Source organism: Phacochoerus africanus, chromosome X (assembly GCF_016906955.1).
Source record: "Phacochoerus africanus isolate WHEZ1 chromosome X, ROS_Pafr_v1, whole genome shotgun sequence".
NCBI classification, from domain to species: domain Eukaryota; kingdom Metazoa; phylum Chordata; class Mammalia; order Artiodactyla; family Suidae; genus Phacochoerus; species Phacochoerus africanus.
In genome coordinates this window covers 17,388,655-17,412,145 of record NC_062560.1, presented here as the reverse complement: position 1 = coordinate 17,412,145, position 23,491 = coordinate 17,388,655, and the positions used below count along the sequence as shown (strand labels likewise).

Here is a 23,491-nt window from a genome sequence, read left to right as displayed (position 1 = left end):
TATTTCTTGGGCCGCTCCCGCGGCATATGGAGGTTCCCAGGCTAGGGGTCGAATCGGAGCTGTAGCCACCGGCCTACACCAGAGCCACAGCAACGCGGGATCTGAGCTGAGTCTGCAACGTACACCACAGCTCACAGCAACGCTGGATCGTTAACCCACTGAACAAGGGCAGGGACCGAACCCGCAACCTCATGGTTCCTAGTCGGATTCGTTAACCACTGCGCCACGACGGGAACTCCCCTTTCTTTTTTTTTAAATATAGTTTGCATTTCAATAAACAAACCGAATTAAATCCTCACTCAGGGCCAAAGAAAATAAGAACAAAGAAAGTGTCCCTAAAAACAATTTTCATGCAAAAGCAAAGCAGGAGTAATTTGCTGCTCTCTGGAGTTTTTTGTTTTCGCTTTTTTTTTTTTGATTGTTTGTTTTTTGGTCTCAGTGACACTGTGCAAGGTGCCGTCCCAGGAGAATGCAAAGCAGCCCTAATAATCTGAAAATTCTTTTGCTTTACCACATTCAAAACACGAACACAGTTTTATAAAGCCTCACTTTGAACGCAGAGAGGGAGCAAGCTTGTGGGTTCTCCTAGCTTCGTTTTCATTAAATCATGGCCTTTCAGAACTTGAGAGCACTGGGTATGCAGGGTAAAAGGTTCTGGAGTGACTAGGAGGGTGGGAGCCCATTTTACGGTCCCCTGAGAGCCAGGTAGGAGGGCCTCCCCTGCTCAGAGTTTCACCCCCAGTCAGTGCAATTTATCCTAGTCTGTGGTCACTACTTAGGTGAATAATGGACAGGCTGCACATGTACGTAGCCAAGTCTCCCTATATTTAGGAACCTCAAATGACCAGAACACACCAGAATTTCCTTTTATCTAGGGCAACCATTAAAAAAAAATTTTTTTTTTTTGGTTTCATTTTTATTTTTTTGTCTTTTGTCACTTCAGGCCCGCACCCGCAGCATATGGAGGTTCCCAGGCCAGGGGTCGAATCGGAGCTGTAGCCACCGGCCTACACCACAGCCACAGCAACAGCAACACCAGATCCGAGCTGCGCCTGCGACCCACACCACAGCTCACGGCAATGCCGGATCCTTAACCCACTGAGCGAGGCCAGGGATCGAACCCCGCAACCTCATGGTTCCTCGTCGGATTTGTTTCCACTGCGCCACGATGGGAACTCCATAGGGCAACCATTTTTCAACAAGCTTAACACTTTGTAAATAGCTGGCCGGAAGCTATCACCAGCTTTACAGAGGAGGCCCATCAGCTGAGTACACTCTGCAGGAAGGGGTCAGGACCTAAGAAGCGTGCTGTGGCTACACCCCTGGTGAGCCCACCTTTCCAACCTCTGCCCCCTTGCCTTGTAACATGGCCTTGGCCTGACCTTCCCCTCCCAGAGGAGCCCAGTAAGCAGGGAGCTGGGGGAAGGTCAGTCCACCTCCTTTGTGGCTTACAGCTCAGACCGTTTTCAGGCCCTTTCCTCAAAGAGACTGATGACAGGGCGGGTGGGCAGGAGAGGATTTGAGAGAAGGAGCCGAGAGGGGGTGGAATCAGAGGATGAGGGCCCACCCGCAAGACGAGGGAATCCAAGACTGTCTTGGCTCTGATACAGCACAACCTCTGCTAGTGGCTCAATCCTCTGAGTTACTGTTTGCAAACACCGAGCCGAGCGAATGGGCTCCCACAACAGGCTCCTGGACGTCGCCTTCACCTTCTCTGTGAATGGCCAGCCTCCTAAAAGCCCCAATTCTCTTCCCTGCTGTTTCTGGGCTTAGAAGAGCTTCTTATTCAACTTGGCATCTTCCTAATCCCCATGCTGTATGCTTAAACCCGGAAAAACGCTTTTCCCAGCTCAATCTTCTCTCATATAAGAAGGTATTGATTCAGGGTTGGGGGAAAAAAAATCCCTCTCTGGCCTTAGAACAAACACACAGACAAATACACTTTGAACGGAATACCTCCAGAGACCCTTACTGGGAAAGCTGAACGGACTTCTACTGTGACATTGATTGTCAGGGAAAATGGCAGTAGCCTCGGTTGAGGACTCCACCATTGGCACAACCCCACACAGGAGGGGAGTAGAGTTAAATGGAAAAAAGAAAAGAAGTAACAGTGCGAGGCGGCGATAACGGTTCTCCAAATAACTGTTTTGGAAATTCTTGTTTTGGAACAGATTTATTGAGAGAAAGTTCACATGTCATACAAACGTCACCCATTTACGCTATACAATTAAAGGATTTTTAGTAACTATTTTCACAGTCAGCTTTAGAACATTTTCACCACCCCCCAAAGAAACCCTGTACCCACTAGCCATCCTCCTTCCAACCCACTTGCCCAGACCAGCCCTGGGCAACCATGAATGCACTGTCTCTGTAGATTTGCCTATTTTGGACATTTCCCATACATGGAATCATACAATATGTGGGGTTTTTTTCTTCTTTCACTTAGCATGGTGCATTCAGGGTTCGCTCCTGTTGTACCATGTATTAGTACTTCGTTCCTTTTTATGGCTGAATATCATTTCATTGTATGCATACACCACATTGTATTTATCCATTCATCCACTGATGGACATTTGGGTTGTTCTCATGTTTTTGGCTGTTATCAATAATCTGGCTGCTATCAACAATTGGGTCCAAGTTTTTATGTGGACATGTTTTGTTTTCATTTATGTTGGGTAGACACCTAGGAGTGGAATCATGGGTCATAATGGTAACTCTATGTTCAACCTTTTGAGGAACTATCAGACTATTTTCCAAGGTGGCTGCACCAATTTACGTTCTCACCAGCAATGTATGAGGGCTCCAGTTTCTCCACACTTGTCATTATCTGTCTTGTTTCCCCCCCCCCCCACACCCACGGCATATGAGAGTTCCTGGACCAGGAATCAAACCTGCGCTATAGCAGCGACCCAAAATGCTGCAGTGACAATGTTGGATCCTTAACCCGCTGCAGCACAAGGCTCTTTTGACTGTAGCCATCCTGGTGTGTATGAAGTAGCATCTCGTGGTTTTGATTTACATTTCCTAATGACTAATGATATTAAGCATCTTTTCACGTGTTTACTCTTTATATACCTTCTTTGGAGAAATGTCTGTTCAGACCCTTTGCTCATTTTTGAAATTAGCCTATTTTTAAAAATATTGAGTGGTTAAGAGTTCCTTATATATTTACAATTCCCTTATCAGACAGATGATTTGCAAATATTTTCTCCTATTTTACGGGTTGTCTTTTCACTGTCTTGAAGGAGTCCTGTGAAACACGTAGTTTAAAATTTTGATGAAGTCCAACTTCTTTTCTCTTTGGTTGTTTGTGCTCTTGGTGTCATAGCTGAGAAACCATTGCCAAATCCAGATCATGAAGATTTACTCTTCTGTTTTCTTCCAAGAGCTTTGTAGTTTTACCTCTTACATTTAGATCTTTGATCGATTCTGAGTTAATTTTTGTATATGATATGAGGAAGGGGTCCAACTTCATTCTTTGTATGTGGATGTCCAAATGTCCCAGCACCACTTGTCAAAAAGACTGTTCTTTCCCCATTGAATGACCTTGGACCTTTATCCAGAATCAATTTGACCACAAGGTGAGGGCTTATTTCTGGACACTCCATTCTTCTTTTTATTTATTTATTTTTTTGCTTTTTTAGGTCCATACTCGTGGCATATGGAAGTTTCCAGGCTAGGGGTTGAATTGGTGCTGCAGCTGCCAGCCTATGCCACAGCTACGGCAATGTGAGATTCAAGCCAAGTCTGCGACCTACACCACAACTCATAGCAACACCGGATCCTTAACCCACTGAGCGAGGCCAGGGATCAAACCCGTATCCTCATGGATACTAGTTGGGTTCTTTACTGCTGAGCCACATTGGAAACTCCTATTTTTATTTTTTAAAATATTTTATTGGAACATAATTGATTCACAAAGCTGTGTTAATTTCAGGTGCACAGCAAAGCAAATCAGCTATACACATATCCATTCTTTTTCGGATTCTCCTCCCACATAGGTTATCACTGACGCTTAATTCTATTTCATTGATCTATATGTTTATCTTTATGCTAGGACTACACTGTTTTGATTATTGCAGCTTTGTAGGAAGCTTTCGAATTGTAATGCAAGAGTCCTCCAACTCTGTTCTTCTTCAAGATTGTTTTGGCTATCTTGTATTACCATAAGAATTTTAGGATCAACCTATCAATTTCTGCAAAGAAGTAAGTGGGATTTCCTACTGGAAATTGCGCAGTACTTCAGAATTTAATAAACACTGAGATATGTAAACCATTTATCTGTAGATAATTTGTTTATGACAGCATATGAATCTCTTCACTTAATTCATTACAGAATGTATAAAAAAATAAAACTGTTATTGAGGGATATCTGAAGCCCCACAGAATCTTGCTATTAAACACATGAACTATACTTGCAGTATTATTTCTTTTGGAGGGGAAACTTCCAGTTAAAGAATATATATATATATATACATAGTAGCAAAAACTCATTCCCTTACCTTATGTTAACATGTTTACTTTTATTTTCACAAATTCTACAGTGCGGGCTATACGTGCAGGAGATTTTTTTTTTTTTTTTTCTTAACTGCGGTAAAGTATATGTAACACATTGCAGGAAATTTTTAAACAACTAGATGAAATCCTATGAAAAAAGAAGTAGCATTAAGTGTTGCCAAGATTAAGAAAAAGTCTGAGCTGATTTTGGCATTCAGTGTGGGAGGAGGTTACTTGGACGAAGCAAAGGTATTTCAAAATAAAGGTACTGCTATGAGTCCAGTCTCAGAGTCCAGAAGACTGGCACCCCGAAAGTGAGCCTTTGGACAGACACGGGCAGAAGCTCGTCACTCTGTCTTCCCGGAGCACCGTTGCTGAGGCTTGCTGACAGAGGTACGCCTGTAAGGGCCATTGCCTCCCTTGTGATCCTAAGAGGAGCGCCAAGCTGGGTGGTTCTTAACTCCAACAACTTTACAGTGCTGATGTGAAGACTGAATAGGATAAATGCATCTAAAGTGCTTAATAAGCGCCGTATAAGTGGTAGTCAAGATTTGGTGACATTCTTCATAGGGATTCAACTGGAGCACAAGTAATAGCAATCATGTTATAGTAGCTCATACATATTGAGAATCTATCAAGTGCTTTGAAGGTTATCATCTCATTAAATCCTCACAACAACCCTATGGGGTAGGTACTATTATTTTCTCCATTTAAAGATAAAGAAACGAAGGCAGGAGTTCCCGTCGTGGCGCAGTGGTTAACGAATCCGACTAGGAACCATGAGGTTGCGGGTTCGGTCCCTGCCCTTGCTCAGTGGGTTAACGATCCGGCGTTGCCATGAGCTGTGGTGTAGGTTGCAGACTCAGCTCGGATCCCGCGTTGCTGTGGCTCTGGTGTAGGCCGGTGGCTACAGCTCCGATTCCACCCCTAGCCTGGGAATCTCCATATGCCGCGGGAGCGGCCCAAGAAATAGCAACAACAACAACAACAAAAGACAAAAAAAAAGAAAAAAGAAACGAAGGCAGAGAAAAGTTAAGTAACTTCCGTTAAAGCCACACGAGACATGGGTGATGGAGCTGGGATGGCCCTCAGGCAATCTGATCCCAGGACCCTGTGCTTGCAGCCATTTCACTCGTCTCTGGACCTCGAGTGACTTGTTTCAATGAAATGTTCGATTCTCAAATCAGATTAATTAGCACCTGATGGGAGGAAAGGTGATACCCTGTATCCTCACATGCCACGAGCCCATGTCAGCTCGTACACGTGGAGACATAGTGTTGACACCACAGAGGAGTGTTAAAGGGTATGGGCTTTACAGTGAACATGCTTGGCTTCAAATCCTAGGTGGGAAACCTTGGTCAGGTTAAAGTCCACAAACCTCAGTTTCCTCAACCGTAAAATGGGGGCACTACTCACTTGGTTGCCTTCTGTAAAGTAGATGTAATAATAGACGTAACATACCTGGCAATGTGCCCAGCCATGGTAAGTGGTACAAACATTAAAAACACCACCACCACCAACACATGCCCCAGTTACTGTGACGCAGTCTTGAGAAATAGCAGAGTGAGGTCACAGAGCCCAAGTTTCCACGACACTTAAGGAGGGAGGTGGAGTCAAGAGGCTGGCGCCACAGCGCTTTAAGAACAGGTTTGAGCGCCTATCCTTTGTTTAGAAAGATAAAGAAAGTTGGGGAACATTTATATATGTTATTACAAAATGTAAGCTCTCTCCCCAGCCCATTTACTCAGCTGGTCTTCTTGTCCTCAAAGACAAAAGCGAGGGCCTGAAACAGGGGGGCAAATCCCCCCCCTACCCCCCACCCCCGCTTTTGTGTAAACAAAGCTTTACAGGGACACAGCCACCCCGCTCATTTGCATATCCTCTGTGCTGCCTTGGCGCTGCTGCGGTGACAGACGTGCCTGGTGCGTGGAGTTGAGCAGTCAAGAGACCCAATGGCTCATAAAGTTTCAGATTTTTACCATGTGGCCCTTTATGGACACATTTGCCAACCTCCTGCTCTAGAGCATGAAGAAATCCCTATCAAGCCATCCATCTTTGCTTCTTCCACGGCACCAAGCAAGGGGCTGACATCTCTTCCCAGCCTCCCCAAACTACCAAGTGGGTGTCTAGCAACGTGCAAAGGAGACAACACTCAAGTGTAAAAGAAACCAAAGTTTTCCAAATGCCAGAAGGGGAAAAAAGCTTTATAAATACAAACCAAACCAAACCAAACCAAACCAAACCCAAAAAAACCCAACCCAACATCAGTAAATAACAAACAGGATTTGCCCTGCTTTACAATAATTTCGGTCCCTTCAATTGATTCCAACTTCAAAGGCCCATTATCCCTCGTCTGAACTCAAACAAGTTCTTTACAGAAAAAGAACCACTTTGTAAACAGCTGCTTGCTGTTCAAAACAGGAGGGACCAGAGTGCTCAAGATGGGGATGGCCTGGCAATCACATCAGTCAGTGCAAAATCTGCATTTTATTAAAGACATTTGGGAAGATCCATTCAAAAATACATTGTGCTCAGTAAAAATTAACCATTTCATGCTGATAATTAAGGTTACCACAGAATAGATATTTGTATAATATTTACAGCAACGATAGAAATTTTACAGAAGTTTAGAATGGAATACATGCCAGAAAAAACTTGAGAAGATGTACCAACACATGATACAAAGAGTTATATAAACACTTTACAAATGGTTCATAATTAGCTTGTGAGGAATTTAAATATTCGACACTTTAAATTCAGCTTGGATTCAAAAATTAAAAAGGTTAACACCACATCACACCCTTGCCACAGTACAAAGTATGGAATTACACTTGATAGTAGGGATTATAAAGTCTGTGCAATTAAGAATTTCCACTGATTCTTCATGTACCACAAATTTAGGTGTTACATCCTTCTGGCTTATCCCTATTTTTGTTTTCAAGCACAAGCAGGGGTCTCAAAGTCCCCCTGCCCCGCGTCTTCCCAGATACCCCCTTTCAAACTTCCTAGAGATTGAAGAAGCTCGGAATAGTCTTCTAAATACATACAGAATAACCACCTGAATTCAAAACGGCACAAAGCAATTCTTGGAGTTAGGAAGTAGGGGCAACGATTTCGTTTGGTTTGTTTCTGTTAATCAATCCACTTTTACAGTGAGAATTTACTTCTTGCAGTTAATTACAGCATTACCCCTCCAGCCTGACTCAATCAGTGACCAGGGAGGAAAGAAGGAGAGGGAAAGGGACTGTGTTGACTATAAGCCATTGTATGTTTCTAGCGGAAACAGATTTTATACAAGCTTGGCTTTCCATCTCGGAAAATCTAAGCTGTCGTGGAGAACTCAGAAGTTCCCCAGAAGGAAAAGCATCATTTTTGTTTCCCCTTGAAACTGAATACTCGGTACCTGGAGCTTTTGACAACTCTGGCTGGCGATAAACACTTTAATCCCTCAAGAGGGACAAAAGTCAAGGCATCTACCTTTTCTATTCCTGGGTTTCATCTGATTAGCCCTGAAGTGGAGCACAAGGACAAACGTGTCTATGCCTGAAGTGATCAGATCAGGCTTTTGGGAACGTAAAATCCCAAACCAAAGGAAGTCCTGAGGAATTCTTAGCAGTCTGTCAAAACGGAGGGGATGGAGGAACAGATAAGGCCTCTTTCTCCCTGATACTCTGCGCTGGAAGAGGAACGAACAAGGCAACTTCTAATCTGCATACAACATGGAGACCGATTCTTAAGATTCCAAAGGAAGATCACAATATGACCCAAGGATCAAATGGGGTTCAGAGAGCTTAACCTTGTGGGTAATGAAGGGCCTCAGAAGCGATACCAGTTTCACCACCGAAGTTCTCCGGCCCTGGAAATCCAACATGGAGACTATCACAAATTTTTTCTGGCAAAACAAAAGACAAACCTCCCTCAGACTTGGGAGTAAAGGGTTCACGAATGAAACTACAAGGCAGGTCGTGATCTTATTTAGTAGCCTATAGGGAATACACAGAAAGGTGGGTCAGTGCCAGGAGGCGAAAGGTGGAGTCAGGACCAGGCCTAATACTGCTGCATGAACAAAGCACTATGGGAAATGAATATTCACATAGTAACTTTTGTGACTTGGCACAAAAGTCTATGATCTGTTATAGTACATTCGATTAAAAAAGAAGAAAGAGAATAGGCTAGGGCAGCAGGCCCCCAGCTTCCTAGCCACTTTACTTCTACCACGTTGTGTGTATACAGAAAGACAGGGCGCTCATCCTGCCACACCTTCACCTTCTTGCATTTACTCACGGTTTCTAAGACAGAATTTTTACCCAGCTGAGTCAGACCCTCAAGATGTTCTATGTCTCAGCTGGTCAAGATACCAAAGGGAGAAATCAGAACCACTTACAAGGTTTTATTTTGTAAGCTGGCCCTTTAAGTCTCTGAGAGAACCTTCTTGCGAGATTCTGGCCCTGGGGATTAGCGACAGGACACTTAGGACATTTAGACTGTCCTTTCGGCGGTCTCTTTTAGAGAAACCATCTTTTTAAAACTGCAAATAAGTTTTCTCTGCCTACACACTTTACGAGTGATGAACTGAAGGAGGCAAGGAAATGTTTCGGTATTTTCTGACTTGGTTCGGTGTGTCATTCCACATTCCCAATTCACCCAAGTACGAGTCCACGGATCTTCAGGCTCGCGAGGAGCTCACTATCCCACTGTAATGCAGGAGGCAACAAACTGCTCGGTATAAAAGCAGTGCTCTCCAGAAACAATGTTCTGACCAGGAGAGAATACGCAGATTTCCGAGTCCCAGCTGAGCTCTAGGAATAAGTCACAACGAGCCATTGCCCTTGCTAAAAGTTGAGTCACCACCAGGACCTAGGTGAAGAGAAATGGACAGAGCCTTCTCCACACTTGAAAAGTAATCCTCTGGCCTTGGAAAAAAAAAAAAAGTTGTACACTTATGAGTCATTCTCAATATATAGCTAGAAGAAAATAAATGGCTTTTTTCCCTTATTTACTCTAAAAACTAGTTTAAGAAGTGAGGGGTACTATGACGTTAACTAAGAAGTGCTGAAAAGGGAAGGTGGGATCGTATTTCGTAGCAAAGCCCACTCATTTTCAGGTTAGGAACATGCTAAACTGGCTAACTCTACAACCACAACATACTGTATAATACATGACGTGACTAGAAACTAACCAGCACGGCTCTGAGCTTAGAATTAAAGTACAACTGCATACGGTGAATCTTAAAGCGTGTTTGAAAACAGATTTCACCAACGCGTACGGCGCAGATACTCCTAGAACAGCCACCTCATGACCACCAACTAAGAGTTTTTAGCTTCTCATCGGTCCATCATATGCCAATATTTGTAAAGATCCATTAAATGACTTGAATAAAAAAACAAAGGCATTTTCTTTTAGGAGACACAGCTAAAAGCCATGGATGCCTTTGAGCAGTTGGTAAAAATCATGCCAATCTGCCAGGCTGCTGCTGCTTGCTTCTAAGCAGAAGCCGCATGGCTGTATGAAAGCTTTTCTAAGGATGCTGACCTAGAATTTAAGTTCTTAAACACCTATAAAGTGACTCTGGTCTCCTCCCAAAGGATACACCTTTTAGCAGGCCCAAGATAATAGAAACCAACGATAGGATTCCAAGGATTTAAGAATGGTGGCAGAAGACGCTAAGAGAATGCGAAGCTAAAGAATTCATACCTCTAGTTTTGCAGCCTGCAGAGAAGCAGGGTGGAGCCAAGCTCTGCAGACTGGTGCGCGTGGACTATGGTGGAGCAGGGTTTCTCAACTACAGCGCTACTGACATTTGGGGCTGAATCGCTGTTCGAGGGGCAGCGGGGGGCGGGGAGAGGGGGAGGGAGTCCTGTGCATGCAAGATGTTCAGCAGCATCCCTGGCCTCTACCTATTCGATCCGGGTAGCACACCCCCGCCCCCGGGTGTGACAACCAAATATGTCTTCTGCTACTGCCAAATGCCCCAGGAGACCCTGGGTCGAGAACCACTGCTGGAGAAATAACTCACTTGAGTCCCTCTGCACGGAGCACTTTTTGCCTTGGGCTCTGGAGAGGCTAAACCTCAGATCAAGACCAAACAAGGTTCAGTAAAAGTCTGTTCAGAATGTCTGAGAAGAAAAATGAGGATGGCAGTAAAGTAAAAGCAGAAAAAGAGCCAAGCAGAGTTTCTTTTCGAGAGATCAGCGATAACTTCCATCAGACAAAGCAATTCATAAGCCTTCACTGATGCCTTTTTTTATCCTTGAGGAAGTTAGGGCAGATACTACTAGCACACGGATATCCTACCTTCCCTCCCTAAAGCCAACACAGACTTGCGTGACTTTAAGCCAAGTCCTTCATCGTCACAGACGGCAAACTTTGCGAGGTCACTAATTCATCCACCGGAGGAAAACAAGTGAAAAGCTAGGAGAGGGCTCATTAGATTTGAGAGAAAACGTTACCATTCCCCTCTGCGAGCGGGAAGAGAACTATACATGCTAGAAATGCGGATTGCAGTTCACGTAACAGCTTACTGAGGTCAACGAAGGGCAGCATGGACACAAGCGGAGAAGAGGATAAAAGAGCTACCTCAAAAACACTAGGTGAAAACATCGCAGATATTTTCTGGCTCAAATCTGGGAATGTACGAAAAGTATGTATTGACTCTTCATCAGTTAGGTTTACTTTGCTCTAGGTAGAAGGCAATTATTCTAGCCCTTCTTTGAAGAACCATCACGAATATAAATGTTCTGCAGACCTCTGAGATCCCAGTGTTAGCAAGGATGAAAACATGGGAAACCAGCCCCTAGGTGACGACGAGCCGCAAATGCCACAGCATGGCAATGTGACTGCGCAGTTCCTAAGCGCACGGCACAGTGAGAAGTCTTTCCAGAGGAAAAAAATGGAGTTTCTGGTTTGCAAGGGGGAATACAAGGTACGGACCGAGTTTAAAAAAGAAGAGTTACACACCCTTTTAGAGTCATTAGTATCCAGGCAAAAACTGCTAAGGGTCCATGTCACTATATATAACTGAGCAGCTGCCTGGAAAAAGCCAGAATTCAGAGCTACTCACACAGCACTGAACTGGTGAAAGCAGTAAGATATAAAAAGAACTGAAGAGCATGCAAACTATTGGTTTGAATCAAATTGTTTCAATGATAGTACCCAGTTGAGTTTCATTTTAGTGCCTATTACACTTCTTAAAATTAAATTAAAAGCACCTTAAAATGACCTCTATATATATCAATACACATCATTATAGTAGTTATATAAAAATGCAGTATCACACAATTTAAGCTTCAGATAAACTAAGACCTCTTTCTTTATAATCTTCATAATCATCAGAGCTATGAGTCTTAAAATCTTGGGGGAGGGGGAACAGTAACTCAGCACATTTCACTTAGAGCTGACTTGATTCAGGGGCTGAGACTCTTAGAATCCTGGGACAAGTGATAAATACTGAGAAGGTACCTCTTGGGGTGGAAGGGGGCATCTCTAAAAGTATTATTGCTACAAGACTACTTCCAAAAATCTAATACTCTTGATGAATGATGGTGTTGGGGTGATTTCTGTCAAGGACGGCCCAGAGACATGGGGCTATAAAACCCTTGGGGGCCAAAGGCCTTGACGATACTCGGGAATATCTTGGGAGCTGAAGGAGATCAAACGAGGGAAGGAGATAAGTCCTGTTCTGATCGAGTGCGCGCACACGCGTATGCGCGTCTATCGACGTACGTGATAACCTTGTTATAAATGGACAGTCCCAGGAAGGTGAGTATAGCAATTTCCTCTACATCTGGAATTGCTTCAGGAGCCTTTTAAATATACAGGCAAGAGCAACAAGAGAAAAAGCATTTAGAAGTAGAAACGCCACACATGTATTCACACCCTACCAGCCCAGAGCCTCCAATACAGTGCACAGGATTCAGGAGCATAGAGCTGGTTTTTGCAAGATCTGCAGACAAGATGCCTCTTACAACCTCGCAACTAGGAATGTTCACCGGCACATCTTTGGTCTACGCTCTACACTGCTGCTAAGTACAAGAGCACATTCTCTCTACCAAGACCCATGCGTAACCCTGGATCTGTTCTCCCCTCAGGTGCAAGGAACGTCTCTGGACACGAACGGAAGCCGGCTGTGTGAGGACGGAGACAGGCCTGCTGGAGTTCTCACTGCCCTAGCCAACTTTCTTCCCCTGCGGGTTCGGAAGGAGATGCTGCATCTCGTCTGCTACCAGGGATCGCGTCTAGAAGCTGCTGCGGGGGCCTGAAAGCTGAGCAAGGTTGCTACCGTTACAGTCTCGTATAGCTGCGATTCAACTCCCTTGCTTAGAAGTATAATACTCATCACTTCATATCACAAATGTAGAAAAATATGGCAGATAGTGTCATAACGATACTTTCTTTAAATGATTATATTTATAAAACAGACAGATTATTTACCATATATATTTATATATAGAATAAAATACTCCTGATGCAATATATAAATGTTACTGTTTAGTTTTTATAGAAACTACTGTAGCTGTCCCACTGCTTCACAATGTTCCAAACAGCTCAAAATAACTTTACATCGAACAGAAAAGGTATGATTCTAACAGTACAATATTAATTAATTATAAATAAATGTTACAAACCCTATCAAATACGGAAGTTTAGAAAACAATTTAAGACATACAGTTATTCATCTGCTAACCCTTCAAAGGGATACGCTTGGATTACAATAAACCCCACATTTAGTCTAGGCAGAAAAAAATCTGTGGTAAGGACATCAGTCAACACAAATTTTTCCATCCCTTGCAGTGCCAGAACTCAGCCTGGCTTTCTCGAGTTCAACCGCAATTGCACTAAAGGTGGACCGTTAGGGGGAGAACCTAGCGAGCACGTCTTCTTCCTCCGTGGCACCCTATCCATCCTCACACAAGACCCGCGGGGGCTGGCGATCCCTAAGGAACTCCTGGGGCTCTAAGATCCCTGACTAGCATTTGTGGCCGTGAGGAGCCAGCTGGCTCCGCACATACAATATTGCACACACCTTCATAAAGCTGAAAATACTGGCTTACCACCCTGGCCCAGCCCACTCCCCTCCCCTCCCGCCCCCTCCCCCCCTCCCCCAACCGGATTGTCCCTTTCCCGCCCCCCCCCCACCCCCCAGCACACATTACAAGGCTGTCTCTTTTAAATCATTCAGATTTGGCATTCGGGACCGATTTGTTCTGTTATAAGGGTGCCCATTTGGCCCACTCTTGGCACCCAGCTGTTCAGAGTAGGAAGGCCCCTCTGTGGCACTCCGGGTCACAGAGGACACATGCCAACCAGGGTCCATCTGACCTGGCAGCTGGAGGGCTGGCCTGCCCTTTGGTGTTGGCTCCTGCCGGATATTACTGCTCCCGCCAGACGCCTGGCTCAGGGGGTGAATCCGAATTTCTGAGAAGGAATTTTTGGCTTGTTGAGTTGTTAAGGGCTGGAAGCGGGGGTCTGAGGAAGCCGGGTGATTTGAGGCTGAAGAGAGATGTAACAGCTTGCGCAGCGATTTTAATGGCTGGCTCTGAAAGAAAAGATGAGGGTGCACGGAGGATTTAATTTAAAGGAGCCTTGAAAGCCGGGAGGAAACAGAGAAGAGATCTGAGATGACTGCGTGGAGCCAGGCACGGTGGGTGTGGGGAAGGAGAGGCTAGTCCAGCCTCATCTGTTCTTTTGTTTTTTTTCAGACAAGACTGAAGTTATTTTTCTTTAATGACAAAGCCTAGAGATGTAGAAGAAATCTAGAGCTGGTGTGGTGGCCGATCAAAGGCTTAGGCACCTTCGATTTGGCTGCATCCCGTCCTTATGGGGGCGGGGGGGGGGGGGGGCGTCTCACGCCTCAAGCAGCAGGAGGAAGCCAAAGAAGGATATGCCTCTCCCTTTTGAGAAGACTTCCCAACGGCTCCACAGAAAGCTGCCAATTATATTTCACCAGCCAAAATCCAGCCTTTCCACCATGTCTAGCTGCAAGAGGAACTGAAAAACTGTAATGTTTCCATAGGTAACAACATACTGGGCTGGCAACTGCATATCCTCTTCTGTTCTATCGCCCTCTCCCTTGACACTCACTGCAAGAGCCCAAGGTTCTCTGTCTGCACTTGACCTTTTTTTTTTTGGTTTTTCATGTTATAAAAAAGAGAAACAAGCAGAAGCCCCACAGACTCAAACACACTTCGCTCACAGGAGGCCTTGGATGCCTCACATGGGCTCACGGCTTCCTGGTCTGGGTCTAGGCCCCGGGGGGGGTGCTGCACTGTGGAGGGGGGCTTCCAGGCAGGAGAGAAGGCCCTAGAAGCCATCTGCCCCAAGGGTTCCTCACTGAAGAAGGCCATTCCCCTCTCCTCTTTGTAGGACATGAGAGGGTTAGCATCGGAACAGGCCTGCGAAAACGCCCTGCCGTTCAAGGCCCTCACCGACGACCCTGGCCCCTGGGCGGCAGCGGCAGCCGTAGCCCGAGACACCTCTGGCTGCCAATCCTCAAGGGCCTTGAGGCATCGAGGGCTTATTAGCAAAGTACAATTTGATAATCTCAAGAAACACTAAAGAGTCGAAGAACAGGGCATTGAAATCCAGGGGCCACGGCTCAGGCACTGACTCAGGGAGAAATGGCTCCTGGCGGAGCGTCCTCCGCGGCCATCCCGGAGTCTGTCCAGAAAAGCTGCGTGGTACCCATGGGAGGCGCACACTGCCAGTGCTCCCAAGTGTGCTTTTCGTTGTTTTTTCATGGAATTGCTACAACAAGGCAGTGAGATTCCTGGAGATTTTTACAGCCCTGACCACATGGAACTATTTAACAATCACAATAGTTCAGATGGAGAGATAAAGTTACTTGAAAAGAGCTTCTTGGCAAAAGAAGTGGTTACACAAACAAGGTTCTAAAACCTCATACTCTCTCTCTTTTTTGGAAAAATAAATTAGGACTAGAACTTCAGGCCCTGCTGCTCAGAGCTCTGGGATCGTAGTCTGAATGCACATTCCAGAGATGGGACATCTGGCTCTCGATGCCCTCTTTGCTCCCCAGCCTATATCCTGTTAGAAGCAGAAAATTTAAGCGGCTGGGCAAATACCATCGAACTTTGGGGAACTCCTCTCAACAGTTCTAAGTTACAGCTTTTAGTTAGAGAGAGTAAACTATAATCCTATAAAAATAGATCCTTCACCTCCAAATCACAGAAACCTGTGGTCATGTACAGGCGCAAGGAACCCTAAGCCTCAAAAGCTCATGAGGGTTGTCAGAAATTACAGTAGAGAGGAAAAACAGATTTATAAAATAGTGAAAACAATGAAAACCAGTCAGATTATGTTACTATGCTCATTGTGGGAGACGGTTAAGATACAGTATTTGAACATTTCCAATCAAAACAGTTTTTTTAAAGGAGATAAAAGCTCAGTTACCTGAAAAATTTATGGACTCGGTTTCTGCTTATTCCCTCATTATGGCAGGGAAACTTGACTATAGATACAACTGCTAATATGCAGCTCCTAATGCGGGATGTTTGCCAGTTTTCTATCAAAGCCAGTATGGATTTCAACAGTCTCCCAAGAAAGCTGATCCTAGCTGTGGTACAAGCTGTAGTTTGCATGCCACCACCCTTAAAGAGCACTTAGCTTTCCCACTACTTCCTCTTACCCGCCTCTATCTTTTACGGCACACTTCACTTTTGACCATGAATTATGGATGTGTACGGATCTTCTCTCTCTCCGAGGCTGCAGGGTTTCTGGGGGCTGGAACCGTGTCTTATTCATTCCCCTTAATCGTCACGCCTCCCCCTACCCGCCCCAGCCCAACTGGGAAGACTCATGGAAGCTCCCTGTCCCCCCAGTAGGACACAGGTCACTGAAGCATGATTCATTCATCTGGACTCCCAAGATGCATCTGGCTATCACTGAGGGTGTACTCTGGGGAGACTCTCAGCCTTGCTGTAACACTGAGAGGCTAAATTTCGCAACCCTGCCCTCCCCTCGGGAGAGACCGGTCACTGCAGAGTCTGAGAGTCTAGGAGTGATGCAGGCACCACTCACTTGGGTCTGTAGATCAGAGATCTTCTCAGGACGCCACTCCTTTGGTCTGCTGCTCGGGGTGCTAGCAGAGTGAATGGCTTTCTGTAATGTCAGAAGATCAGGGCCATCAGAATTGGGCACCTAGAGCAGAATATGGACAAGGATTCAATAAGCACACCAGCAAGCCTAATTAGGCTACGCAACCACACCCAAGAGGAGAACAAAAGCAAATCAAACCAAACCGAAACTCGACCCCCTCCCCTCCAAAGAAAAGACTTAATAAAAAAAGAATCCCAAACTTCTCCCAGGGTTCACAATGCAAGTGATGCTAGTTAAAAGTTTGCTGCCCTTTTAATAATTTTCCCCGCACTAGGAAAAATTGGCAGATGTCATGCAACTTTGTTAAACCTCAATCCTTAAAGCATTCCCATGCTGTTAGTTTTAGTCGCTGTAAGAGAGAGCAGTTAAATTGGGCTGTTCCAGGAATTGCTGTCGTATCCTCATTCCATATTGCAGTTAGGTTATGAACCAGTTCAATAAAACAAAAATTTGTTCCTGCTGGGAAAATGATCCAAACACTGTATTTGGTGGTGCCAAAGAAGTCTAGCAGGCTTTCAAGGATAGCAAAGTGAGAAAGTATGGTTTGAATCATATTCCCAAGACACTACCCAGTAAATCTGGGTCTAGCATTATGCACAATGAAAACGCTGGAGATTTTGCCACAAATTCCAGATGAATGCAATTGATCCATTCACCGATTTTGGTGAACACAGGAGAGTAAAGCCAAATGCCAAGCAAAAGCCCTGGCCTTAAACTAAGTGACCAGCAAAAGCTAGAGCCAGGCAAGGAAAGAGCAAATCACCAACTAATAAAAGCTGTTTTTTCATGGAGCCTGCAAGCTCACTCAATTTGGTCAATTCAACTTGGTTTCAAAGAAACAAACTGCCAACCAAGTGTTAACAAACTTTGAGAGCCAAACGAAAAGACATTTGTTAATTGCAAACGTTAATTAAATTCTTTACAGGAAATAAGGGATTTTATGAATACTGTCTGCCAACAACTGGCTAATCAGACAACCCAAACTAGCCTTTCACTAGTTTGTTTGTTTAACAGCCTTTTATGCTTCAACCTCCTTAACTGATTCAGAAAATCCAGAATGTCAAAGAATTTACATCTCAGTGAATTTATGGAACTGGCTCAGGTACTTAACTAGCACAAAGAGAATATGACCCCATGAAAATAAAAGACATGCTGTTGTCATCAGTAAAACAAGTTTACTGGAGTAGTTTTCAGGGCTACCATACGTAAAAATGGGTACCATAGGTGGAGTGACTACAGGAAGCTTTTTCAAAGAAGAACTATGCTTTAAATGATTCTTTGAATTAAAAAGAGGAAAGAGGGATTTCTTGATGCTTGGATTCTCCCCGTTGGTGGAATCTGTCTGCAATATAAGATACAAATAAACTAATTGCCAAGAAAAAAAAAAAAAAAGATGTTTCTATTGAAACTCCTAGCCCTTGAATGCTCTCAAATTGTTAAATATTAACAATCACTGGAAGAATCTCTGTGCTGTGTGTGCATTGAGAGAGGTTCTGCGTCATTTCTCACCTGGACACGAAGATGCCAATAATGTAAATTCAAGACATGCATAAACTTCTATGTATATAAAGATCATTCGGACAAGGATCAATACCTATAGCAGGAATGGCTCTAGAGACCTACACACATATATTCACACTAAGCTTACAAAACACTTAAGGATTTATTTGTTTAGTATCAGAAATACGATTGTTATAAAGAATTGGGTTTCAAGAACTATTGATGAACTTCAATGTTTTCCTAAGTGCCAGAGGGGACTTAAGCAACTACATAATCTACCATGTAATGTGCCTACTAGGAAAAGAGAAAAAGATAACCGCAAAGCCTTTTGCACGTGGTCAACTCCTGAATGAGCAAACATCACTTAGAAGAGGAATATCAGTACTGCAGGATTCTACTGTTGAGGAAGAAGCCTGTTTCTATGCTGCGAGAAATATTCACCCCATGGACGATAGCTGGCACAATTCAGAATACGCCAGAAGAGTGAAGAAAACGGAAAGTTCAATCTTTAAACTGAAGCATGATTACCAGTTGAGATACTAGCTAACTAGGGTACAATTACCAAGTTGGCAAAGTCACCATATGCTCTGAGGGCTTATGTAACTCTCTGAATGTGAAACTGAAGCCAGATTTCCCAAGGCGGCTTCCAGATTTGCTCGAGTCAAAGCAGGCACCTTTACAATACAGAATGATTTTTTGGCGCTGCTTTCCCCTGTCAGGGATGTTGCAATGGTCAGAGAAACAGCATGTACATGAAGATGTTCAGATCATCTTTTGCAGGTGTGTATGAAGACATGTGAGTCCAAGAGCCCATAAGCTTTCCTAACTCCCATGACAGGGATCCAGGGAGAGTTTAACTTGCATGGCTGAGGCGGCCACAAGAGAGCTCTCAGAACAAGCAGCCGGAGGCGCTCCACACACGTGGGCCTGTGGCGGGGACAGGGACTGGGCCTGGCTGGGAATCAGTCAGGAGAACCAGTCAGGAGAACCCACCTCCAGTTCTGCTGACTGGTGGTGCAACTTTGGGCAGGTCACCTTTGCCTGCCAGTTCTTATATTAGCAAAATGAGGGGTTATGCTAGATTTAGGGCCCACAGAGGCTTCTCTCTATACACTAGGTATCGGATTTCCATTCTGTTCAGTCTTATGAAAAGGACACAATGCTTTAAATCTAAGTTCATTTACCTCGTTTCCTTTTACTGAATTCTAGAGAGTGAAGAAAAGTTAACTAATACTGTTCCAGTGCTAATCTGAAGGAGGCAGAGAAAATACAATGTCAGGCTTGGGAGCCTGAGGTTGGCCAGGATACACTTTACTGAGTGCTTTCTGGAAGTCCTACTCTAGATACCAAAGTCCTTTAAACACTTTTTCCTCTTTATTTTTTTGGCTGCACCTGTGGCATGTGGAAGTTCCTGGGCCAGGGATCGAACATGTGCCATAGCAGTAACCCAGGCAACTGCAGTGACACTGGATACTTAATCCACTGCACCACAAGGGAACTCCCATTTCCCCCTCGTTTAATGAAAAAAAGGCAGAAAAATAAACAACTTTTGGTTTGGAAGCCTTAAGTCATTGCTACCTGTGCACTACTTTATATCAAAAATGAAATGTAAGGAAACATAAAAAAATCGTAAGTTCAAGTGGAGAGGATGTTAGAGAATAGTAAATTTCCTGATTACCCTACTCTATACTATTTAAGCATCGAAAATTTGAACCAGATCCTAAATAATAGCCAGTCAACATGTACGTGCTTGACTCATGCCTTGCTGAGCCACATGTTTAATGCTGGGCTAAGGCAGATATCAAAGGCTAAATCCATACACAAAACATCTTCGATTCCTTGGTCTTTGCTACTTTCTTCTACTTACTCACCCCACAATGGCTACGGGCCTGAGGTTAAGAAAACAACCTCAAAACAGAAGTAACAGTGGTTAGGAGAGGTAGTCTAAGTTTAACGTCCATGATGGATAAATGTGTTCCATAGATGATGATAAAACTTTTATTAGCACTTGACATATTTTAAGCTTCTCTACTTTAAATCAGGTCTACTTTGTTCATCTAAATAGTATACGTAGTTAATAAACTAAGTGACATTTTGATTGGACCTTCTACTTTGAGTTTCAGTGAAAGACAGTTTTTTTTTCCCCCCTAATGAACATTTCAGGAATATTATGCAGCCATTAATATGAAGATAAGAAAATGTGTGTAGTAACATACATATTCTGTGTATGTGTAACAGAAATACTAATAAAGAGCCAGGATACAAAACTGTACTAGAATGACTACTATAATTTAAAACACACTACAAAACCCACCTTCCTTCCACAAACATGGGCACAGGCTAAAAAGCTAGGAGGAAATATACCAAAATCCTAATACGAGTTGTTGATAGGGTGGTGAGATTAGAAATGATCAATTTTTCCCTCAATTTTTCAGCGCTGAACTCATATTTATACTCTGAGATCACAAATTTAACAAACACGCAAGTGAAAGAGTAATTTACAAACGTAATCTAGGAAACGCTCTGTTAATATTTCTAGAACATGTGTGAAATCCTTACTTCAAGTATTATAGTCTTTGTTACTATCATCTGTCTCATCTTTACTTACCACTGAGTCATAATCCTAGACTTTTCAAAATGGAACAGACTTCACAAACAGTGAGTCTAATCTACTCATCTTAAGAGATGAAGTCCAGCTGAGCAGGCCATTTTGATTATACCTTTTTCCTTTTTAAATAAATGAGAGTCGGTCATGCATGAAATAAAACTAGAAACAAAATAATTTAAAATGTCTGACTCAACCTTGTCTAGTTGCAAAGGTGTTAAAAAACAAAGGAGGAAGCAGGCCTCATGTGGGTGAAAATGCTCCTGCTGGCCTGGAGGCCTGGCTTCCCTGTGTTTTCTCACGTCACCAACCAGCAGAATCCTTGCCTGAATGGTTCAGGGATGTGATGGACACGGTTCCATGCAGCCAGCCCTTGGTTCGGGCAGAGGGATCCCAGGAGATGAGACTCGTTCCATTGCACAGTTCAGTCACAAGATAAACATGTCTCCCTACTAAAGCAAGCCCTGAAATGTCAAATACTAGCTCCTGTCTGCGACTATGCAGCCCAGAAATGCACTTGGCAACATGCGGATGGGATAACCAGCCAGGGGAGAATAACGAACGATGTTAGTTCAGAATTTCAAGATTTAAACCAAAACCAGAACCATTTCCTAAATTTTCACATATCTTTAACCCCCAGAGAGAAATAAATCCTGTAGCTACATAGTTTTTACAAGAATATAAATCCACATGGATGTTCATTAAGACAGGGTTAAAGTGTTCTCTTTCATCCAAAGTAAATTTCTTCTATTCCTGGAGATTCTGTTGAATCTAGAAAAGACTCTGTGAGAGGAGGATAGTTGTATAGAATTTGAGAAAGAAACATATACAGTATATGCACATCAAGTTTCAGTAAGAAAACAATTCACTTTGATTGCCACATAGAAAGTGTAAAGTACCCACAGACTAACGTGGACTCGTATGCCACTGTAAATAGAAATTGGCCATCTACTTACTGTTTGAGATTTCTTCTTTTTCTTTTTCATTGACCTGAAAAAACCTTGTTTTTCCTTTTCCTTGAGTTGTTCAGAATGACTAATGTTTTCAGGACTTTTCCTAAATGGGAAGACATTTTTATCATATTGATCTTTCAATCATTCTCCTGCCATTATATGACAAATATAATGAAGACTAAAAATGCATGACACCAGGTTCAAATAGCCATGAAGAATCAAGCACATAGGTAAACAGCCTCTAAAAAGCACACAAGGAACTGCATCTAATCAACCATGGTTAATGATTAGCTTTTGGCAAAGGCTCATTCGAACTAGCAATTTGAGCATTATTACAAATGATCTGTAACTGTGCTGTGGGACCATTTTCATGCTGCTGAAAACCTCAAAATTAAGAGTCTGAAAAGCACATGGTTTGAAGGATGCCTTCCTTTTCTGTAACCCTCTGAGGGAAACATTTTTGGCATCTTCGTTTCTCTATTTCCCTTTTAAAACCAGCTTAACAAATACGTTATTAGTGGCTTGCCAAGGTACTGAACATAAAAAAAAAAAAAAAAAAAATCAGTGCTGCTACAGAAATTTTATAAATAAAAGTAAAATTTGCCTGAAACTGGAAAATTCCTTTATAAAAATCATTTATTTATTAAAACTAAATAAAAAAGAGATAAAGTAAGGGAAAATGGGAACAGGATGAATGCTTTTTTTAATACAAAGCACTTCTCTGGAAAAAAATCTCCTAACTGAAAATAGTGACATTATGCTTCATCCCACTGACAGCACCAGCTATTTTAATACAAATAGCAGATAATAAAAGAAAGCAAACAAAGCACCTTAGCCCCAAGAAGTTGGCTAGTTGTATATTAACAGAGGCCCTGTATTAATGTAATTTATAGTCTTTAAAAAACAACTCAAACGTGTTATTCTTGAAAAAGGTACATTCCATGAGCCCTATTTTGAATTTGAACATCTAGATGACTAGGGAAAACCATTTTCTCAAATGACTGAATTCCTTCTATTAGCTGTTTCCTAAAATCAAGAGTAAAAGCATTAACGGTAACAAGTTCATATCTATAGTTTTAGAATATTGAACAGTGAAGTTCTCAGAACAGCTAAAAAAAAAAAAAAAAAAAAAAGAGCAAACCAGCATCCTTTACTTGATTAAATCTGTGTGAAGGAGGGAAGCATCTCTTATAAACTATTACAGACCCACATGATGGAAAATACCACGAAGCTATTTTAAAAAATCACATTGCCAAAGAATTTTCACTAAGACGAAGGAATAGTCAAACTACAATACTAAATGAAAACAACAGGATTCAAAACTTTAGTCTATATGAGCCCAACTGTATCTTTTTTAGACAGGGATTTATGTGTATACTTAATACATATTTTTTAAAAAGCAGGAAGAAAACTTTTAAAAATCTTAGTTATCATCTCTGGATAGTAGGATTACTGATTTATTGTTACTTCTTTTTAATTTTAACAACAAACATGCACTACAGATACAACAAAAAGGTTTTACAAACCACAGAAAATGTGTTTAAAAGCGCCAAGAACTCAAGATCAAAGACAACAAGGGAAATAGAGCAAAAGAGAAAGAGACAAAAAACAAAAAGTAAAAAGGAGCAATAGTCATTTCTTCTTAAGTGTTTAGCCTAAAAGTTAATGGAAATACCAAGGAAGTAAAAACATGTACTGTCGGCTCAAGGGTTCCTGAAACTCTTTTAGGATCTGTGATTTTAAACCTCACTGAGAGAGTTCTAACTTCTGAAGTTAAAGTTTTTGTTTTTGTTTTTTGCTTTTTTACAGCTGCAGCATATGGAGG

General features: G+C 42.9%; 1 protein-coding gene across 2 annotated transcripts in view; it reads right to left on the bottom strand.

The window, feature by feature from the left end:
* The window catches only part of CDKL5 (cyclin dependent kinase like 5), a 211,845-nt gene that overhangs the window by 10,246 nt on the left and 178,108 nt on the right, over positions 1–23,491 (bottom strand). Inside the window, exons 16-18 of one of the 2 annotated variants that reach the window (XM_047764304.1) lie at positions 21,670–21,769; positions 16,531–16,650; positions 13,643–14,032 (exon numbers count right to left, since the gene is read on the bottom strand). The exons of the other annotated variant lie outside the window; for it this stretch is intronic. Coding sequence (XP_047620260.1) covers positions 13,646–14,032; positions 16,531–16,650; positions 21,670–21,769 — 607 coding nt within the window. The 3' untranslated portion in view covers positions 13,643–13,645. Of the gene's footprint in view, positions 1–13,642; positions 14,033–16,530; positions 16,651–21,669; positions 21,770–23,491 lie in introns of those variants that run through there. 2 annotated transcript variants of the gene reach the window in all.